General features: G+C 42.3%; 1 protein-coding gene across 1 annotated transcript in view; it reads left to right on the top strand.

Moving 5' to 3' along the window:
- The first annotated feature begins 1049 nt into the window (after window positions 1-1049).
- Window positions 1050-7708, top strand: part of gpc4 (glypican 4) — a 32607-nt gene continuing 25948 nt past the window's right edge. Inside the window, exon 1 of the mRNA XM_017725676.2 lies at window positions 1050-1815. Within this exon, the coding sequence (XP_017581165.1) occupies window positions 1662-1815 (154 nt within the window). The 5' untranslated portion in view covers window positions 1050-1661. The remainder of the gene's footprint in view (window positions 1816-7708) is intronic.

Genomic DNA, 7708 nt, shown 5'->3' with positions numbered 1-7708 from the left:
TCTCAGCCCTGTACTTGGTTCGCCCTGCATTGCACACTTTAGTGGTTTCATTGCTTTCAACACACCTCATTGAACTAATCAGCTAAAGAACAACCAAACATGAGTATAAAATTTGTGTTAGAGCACTTCGAGTACTTGTATATTGTGCACACTTTGAACAGCATGCTGTCATGTCCCATTTTGCATTTATTGGTATTATGGTAGATTATGTGCAAAATACAAATTCATCCATTAATCTATTCTTCAATATTGTAGCATGTTCATGAAATGGTGTGTTATGTGTTCTTGAGCATTTATTGCACTTCATTTTCCTATTGACTCTGATTGGCGAAGGAGGGACTAGGAATTGCTCCAATGGTGGGCGTGTGTGTTTGTGTAGTGGAAAAAGAGAGAAAAGACTGGATATAAGGAGCTGTCAGAGAAAAACTGGGCTGAGGCCAACAACAGCTGGAAAATAAAGCAATGTGCCTCTTTTACTAGTGGTGAGCCCTACAAAACAATCCTGGCATATTTGCACCCGTTCCAGTCATACCCCACCAAATCTGTATTGCTGTTATGGCACATTAGATGCAGGCTGTAAAGAAACTACTCAAATGATAATGATCTGTTTTTTTTCTTCAAAATGTACATTTCCAAAAAGAAATGGCCTGTCTGGGATAAATACCACTTAGTTTGACAATCTGTCTTATAATGAACTTTATAATGTGTTCAAGCATAGCACAAAAGGCCATAACGTATGCATAATGTAGAAGGCTTTGTGGTTGTGTATTGTATTTGTTACCCATTGTTTGTTTACTAATTGTTATCATGTAATGTCCATTTGGGTGAGAACCAGTTTAGCCAAGGCTAATAAACTGACTCTGGTGTAGTCAGACATTTCTATATGTTAAGTAGTGAAGCAAGCCTCTGGCCTGCGTGGTGAGATAAGGTGGTCACTGAAGAATCCTCTCCAGAGTTAACGCTTTATCCACCTGAAGCTCCTCCGCCATGCTCCTCACGCCCCTCCCCGCCTCTTTGTCCAGCCCTCTGCTCCGGTGATCGCGCGAGTGTCTCCGCCGAGACTCCGTAGCGCGAGCAAGCAGCAGCGAGGCAACGCGGCCACTCCAGTCTGCTGCTGTCCAGCCGTAAAACCTGCAGCGCTGAGGAGAAAAAAAAACTTCTTACAAACTTTGTGTTCTCCAAGACTTTTCTCACGCGGAGCCCGGCCGGACTGAACGGTTTTCCAACGAAAGCGGTACCACAAGTAACTTTTACGGCGAGTTAGTCTTTTTTAACATACGTGAGGTGCTAGCGCTGCTCTCGGACGACTGGTTTTTCCTTTTTAACCAATTTGAACTGATTTTTTTATTGTACCGCGAGGAGCGACCGTTAAACTGAATCTCTGGCTTTTCTCGAATGGTCGCCCTCACTGTGTGGTCGGTAAAGAGTTTTACTCTTAAATCTTAAAGGGCCGAAGGCGGACTGTCGTCGGACAGTAACATACACAACTCGACCTGAACGGCTTTACGAAAGAGAACTAACTTCAGCAGAGAAAGAGAGAGAGGCACGGCGCATCTCTCCATGAGGAGCTCCAGCGCGGGAGCAGAAGTTTTCTCAGGCTGACTTTTCTCGTGTTTTTTCGGTTTTTGTTCGAGAGGGTGCTCCGTTATTTCTTCACAGCGATGAAGACAGCTGTTGCCTTTGCCGTTTGTGCGTGTGTCGTGATTTTGGTCTGCGCCGCGGTTGAGCAGAAGTCGAAAAACTGCAATGAAGTCAGAACCGCTTACAGCTCGAAAGGCTTCAACATCAACGACGTCCCCAACAAAGGAGTGCACGGTAAGCTGGAGCCTCTCTGAGTGACTCACCGACTGCTGTAGTTTTACGAGTGTTGTAAAGTCCTCGACCATAGAGCGGCCTGAGCTGCAGTCAGACATGGTGTTAAAAGCTTTTGCTTCTTTTAACCAGCAGTGAACGATTTAAGAGCAGTTGGTAGTTTTACACTGTAGGGCGCATCAAGTGGCTGCTTTTTATTTTCTCCGATTAGGTGCTGCTGTTCTTGTACGGCTGCCTCTTTATATTACTTCCTGCTGCACTAAGGAGAAAAGCTGAATATGCTGTTGCTTCAGCCACAAGAGCTCAGCGCCTTTTACGGAGAGGAGCTTCAGGCTCTTTTTCTAATAAGAACCAAACCAGAGCTCCAGATTTGCTGAAGACTTCCAAGTTTACCCTCCCACCCCTGGTATCAGTGTTCTTTATATCCCTCCTTTGTGCCGGTATATTATTCGAGTCTGCCATTAGAAGCGAGAGTCAGGCGTTACACTCCTCATTTTAAACCCAAACCTTATCAGGCCAGGCCATAATGGTAATGTAAATGGGCTGATTTTTATCTTGATGCCAGCCGGCCGTGGAGGCGGGGAGGAACCAAGTTTCCAAGCTCTAGCTTTTCAGCATGGTCTGGGATGAGAAAGGCTCGCCCCAGGACACGCTTTGTTTTTATTGTCTGTCTTATTTCCCTGGAGTAAAAGGAAAGATCTTGCGACTTAGCAGAGCTGAATATCCCCTTGATCCTCCTTCAGAGTGGAGTGGCAGGTCGGAGTAGAGGAGGGGAAGAGTCTTCTCCCAGTTCTCAAACTTTTAAAACTACCTTTCTCGAAACCCCCGTGAATACCATAAAAGCAGTTAATTCTGATTTTTTGGGGAAAAGCAGCCCCAACATTATAGTACTAGAAATGGTTTGAATGATTTGGGGAAAATGTCCAGTTGCTGTTTTTCTGAGAAATTTTGTGACTTCACTTTAAATTGAGATTTCATTTTCTAATTTAAGGTTGGGGACTGGTTTTTATTTTTTGACCAGAAGGCCAGAATGTCCACTTTTTCTGGCTTGACGCTTGACCTCTGAATGTAGTGTGCCAGACTGGCAGTAAGTTGTGGTTGTGATGTCACAACACGCACAGGTTTGGTTGGATCTGATTGGTGTAATTTGGACGTTCATATTTCTGTTATTAGGTTAAATATTCCCACCTAAAACTTAAGACATTGTTTTTAATAATGTCAGTTATAATTATAAAAAAAAGCTCTTGCGGTTTGAAAACTGCACCCTCTTTGTTTGACATTGTAATATAAAAGCGATTAATCTTTCAGCCTTCCACATTATGAAAAAGCACTAACAGTAATGTACTTTAGTATTACAATTTCCCGCTATGAATCAGACTTTGTTGGCTGTCTTTGTTTTTTCACTAGTAATGTGAAAGCAGACCTTCTTCCATTGACTTACAGTCATTCAGCAAGTTTCTAAAGTGTTGCAGTGTAATGCAGTTTTACTTCAGGTTTAGCTTGTTTGGGTTTCATTATTTTAATTGACAACTATTCCCTTGATCAAGACTTCTTTTTTCTCTGTCAGACAGAATCCTCTTATTTTAAGTAGTGCTAAGTTGCGTTTCATGTGGGAATTAGAACAGCTGCCTCATTCAGCGAAACCATTGGCTCTTAATTCTCCTTGTACTTTACACCAGGGAAACGGTTCATTGTTTTTCCTGGTGTATCATTGTGATGTAAAACCTCATTGACTGCATGCTAACTTTTCTGGATTTGTCAAGTTGTATTGTAGCAGGCCTCCTGTTTTGTTGTGATGGTTATAAAACAAGGTATTATAAAGGCTTATTAAGAGGTTTTGGGTACTAGACGCGTGTGCTTCTCACTAAAGCGCCCAAAATGTACTGGACTCTGTGCAAGGCCAACCATAGCAAACATGTCTTTGTCAATAATGGAGCCTGAGATAATTGATCCAGAGAGAGTAACAAGGTCTACTGTCGCTGAGGGGTGGAGGCTTCTTAGAAAGCAGAAAGGAAACACAAAAGCTCTGCTTTTGGATAACAATGTCTCCTGTTGCTAGGGAAAAAATGGTCCACAGGAGAACCTAATTGAACTGGCAGTGTACCCTCTTGGTTTTGGCTTTCAGAGCTAGCCCTTTTCACCTGGTAGTCAAAACATCTATTCTCCATACTTCTGTAGTCTTGAATCCAAATTCCATCCACAATTGGACCGAGGACATGCAGCACATAGTGCTGAGCAGACGTATGGTCAAAATTATATTCTTTGCAGGCCAATTTTTCCGCTTTTCTGCGATTAATCAAAAAGGGTATTATTACTTACCAACGCTAGATTTCCCCCCCAGATGGGGCATTCCTGCCAAGAAGACCATATGACCCTTGTGTGTCATCAAAACAACCCCATTAATTTAGATTATGTTGTAAATCAGACAAATACAGTGCTACTCGCTGCAGACACAAACTCTAAAATGACGAGTGCTCGTCCAACCACAAGCATCTTTTGTTTTCAGCTTGTGGCAGAGAGATGACAGTATTTGTCCACTAAATCTCTTGCCTCCGAATTAAGACCTAGTACTTGTGGTGTTTTGCACATGATTCAGGGAAAGATTTCTAAGAAGCAATAAAACAGTGCTTATGCAGATGCCTTAACCAAATGCAGTGTTATGTTACTTTTGGAAAAAGTTATTTTCAGAGTTTTTCAACTTAAGGCTGGCACACCTAATGCTTTTTTGATGTATTTTAATGTATTTTTGAGATTTTATTCATTTCCTGTATGCCTCATTATTAGTGTTATTCTTGACACAAGCAATAGCAGAAATCTCATTCTTTTTGTATTTTACTTTAAGTAAATAGGTCTGTTGTTAGTAAAGTAGGAACATTGAGAGTTGAAATCCTGGCTGAGAAAAGTTGTGAGGTTTCTTTTGCTAAATGTTGTAATAGAGCTCATTTGTTGAAGAAAGAGGTTTTCTTTGCCAGATGGGGCAAAAGGTGTTTATTCACTGGCTAGAGGGTCTCCACAGATCCTTTCTGTTTGAGAGATACCAGGGATTATAACATTTTAGAACACCTCATAGCTCTTTAAGCCCTGAAGTACACAGTTCCCTGCTGAGCTTTCACATCCTCCAACCCCATAACCAAACCAAAGATGGGTCTGTCCTTTTAGAGGAAAGGCTTACTGTTTATGATAGTTAGGATTGGCCTAGATCTTGTAAAATGTGTGCTACGAGTGACTCCTGCACGGTGGCGGGTATAGACTCTTCAAAAGATGCAGAAAAGGGGCGGTTAACACCAACCAGATTGGTCTCCCTGTGTCAACAGTTTCTCCTTGGGAGACAGCACACTTCCCTGCAATAGAGCAGTCTGTTTTGTTTTATGTTGGCAGCTGAGTCTTATGTCATGCCTCAGGTATGGACAATGGTGAAGATCAAAGATGCTTCCTGCCTTGGAGGATCACCCAGTTATAATTACTTTAGTACATTATGTCTGAAACTCTTGAGAATCAGTAACTATCACATTACCTGCCTATTGTGACCCAGATCTGAATAGAATTATAAACATGTTAATTTATACACATATAAATTACTTGAAATCTGTGGCCATTACCGGATGTTTTGTGTGTCTGTCTGGCCTCATGGTTTAGTAAATAATTGATGGATACTGCCATATCAGTGAGACATGAATCCAATCTGGACCTGCGCAAATGATTATGTCCAGCAACTTGTTTTCTGTACGCCTTGTGTTTTGCTTTGCCAATAACGGGGAGCATTTTTTGATTTAGTGTATCGTCTATATTGTATTTCCTAATTTCTCTGTATGACAATATGGTTTTGTTTTCAATAGAGATGCCTTAGGCCATATGGAGCCTAAGAGTTATATTACACTTTGTCAGTGACCAAGAATTAAGTCTTTTGTCAGGAAACGGGCCACTAGGATATCAATAGTATCAATGAGGGAAATTGATCCTGGCTTAATGGAAACTCATTTTTTTCTGTTGTAAAAAGGATTAAAAGGCCATGAATATTTGGGTAAAAATATTTTACTTCTTACTGTTTACCCCCCTGATCTCAAAAGCAGGCCTCTGAAATATGCACTGAGAATTTTTTTACTGTGCTGAAGAGCGAGGAAGAGTCCATCTGCCTGTTTGCCGGTTCTGGCTGTGCTCCCTGCTGTTTTCTGCTAAACAGAGAATAATTGCTGAAGCACAATAATTAAAGAACAGGTCACATGTTTGTTTTCATTGTTGCCAGCTGCGTGTACCATTGTCAGCAGAGATATCACCAGGAGTCAACGTGGATTAAAACGATCCAGGACCCTGTGAGAGAATGAAACCCCCGACCTCCCCACCTCCCCTTTTGCTAATACAGTTTTGCTCAACATTTGAAGAGGTTAAAATCCAAAGTTTACCATACCTTTTAGATTTGTGTATATTTAAAGGACTGCCAGATTATATCCTTTAGCAGCTAAATACTTTTTGCCTGCCAGCATTACCATGTATTTCACAGTGAGTATGACCTTGCTAGTAACCTCTCATCAATCTACTTGAAGTCACCCCATTCATTTAGATATAAAAACTAACCTCTATTTTAGGGGATCAGCAGAGTTTTGAGCTACTGTTAAGGAGGACAAAAGTGAGAATAATCAGCCTCTAGCCATGTGGGAGGCTAAACTGATTTTAGCTTGAGCTTGTTCTTCAGACTTGTCATGGCCAGGCTCTGTAGCCGGCTGCCTATAATTGAGTTTGGCTTTGAGACGGAAGTTGTCTTGTGAAATTGGCACACAATTGGTAATGTATGGGTGGGTGGTGGAGAAGGCGGCAGTGGTAGTGTGTTTTCCAGATCTTGTGACAGGGTCCTTATCAGTTTCCTGTTTCAGACAGGGAATTAGGGCTGAGATCTGACAACATTCTGGCTAGAGACCACAAGATGCCCAGGGTTTATCACACAGGCTGTGTAATGCCATGCGTGGGATGCAATTTTAAGTAGTTAAATAAAGGAAGTTGTTAGACCAGCCTAGTCATCTCCAGCCTTACTTACAGGGGGTCTGTTTAAGCCCAACATGCCTGACTGAACTGATCAAGCAATAATTATTAAGCAGTAGTTTGTCAACTCAGTACTGTTACAGGTTGCTTGAAACAAAAACAAAATGCACGATCAGTGGGTTCTTTGTCGATAAGTTAGCAGACTTCTGGTCTAACCCAAGTCCAGTCCTGTTTTGTTCGGTTACTGCTCTGTATATAAACAGCTATATTGTCCTCTTAGCTTTTTGCTACAAATTACAGTCTGATATATTTGAGTATATGTGTCTGAAGTTTATTTGATTTGCAAAGTTTTAGCATTAGCTTTGCGCTCGTCTTTCCATATCATTCCCCCTCCACACCCTCTGAGTGCCGACCCAGCAGGGGGTAATGCTGTGTGTGGGAACAATGGGGCACCCCTTTTAGCCCCTCCCAATCCCCACCTCCCCCCAGCACATTCCACAGGGGACCACCAAGACCCACACACAGGGAGCTCAGAGCCTGGAGCAGTAACAAAGCCACAGCCAGCTAAGGATTGACTGAGCAAGTGAAAGAGAACAGGGGGATTTTGACTGGTGGTAGACGAGGAGCATAGTGATAGGATGAGGGAACGGGAGAGACAGAGATGGAGAAAGTAAAAAAAGTTGCAAGTTACCAGAAGGAGTTGCCACAGTATGATTTAAGGGAGATCGCATGATCCACTTGTGGGGAATGTGAAGATGTCTTTGTAGCGTGGCCCAGGGCTTGATGCATTTGCTCTTACTCATACTGTCTCTCTGAACATGACGTGCGTATATTGGCCCTTTTCATACGTTGCCACTTAAACATCTCTGAAGCTCGTGTCTGTGGTGACATTGTTTGTGCACTCCCTGTGCTCCTCTGAGTT

This window comes from Pygocentrus nattereri, chromosome 8, assembly GCF_015220715.1.
Source record: "Pygocentrus nattereri isolate fPygNat1 chromosome 8, fPygNat1.pri, whole genome shotgun sequence".
In the NCBI taxonomy this organism is placed as follows: Eukaryota; Metazoa; Chordata; class Actinopteri; order Characiformes; family Serrasalmidae; genus Pygocentrus; species Pygocentrus nattereri.
Note: the sequence above shows the minus strand (reverse complement) of the source record. Positions and strands in the feature narration are given on the sequence as shown.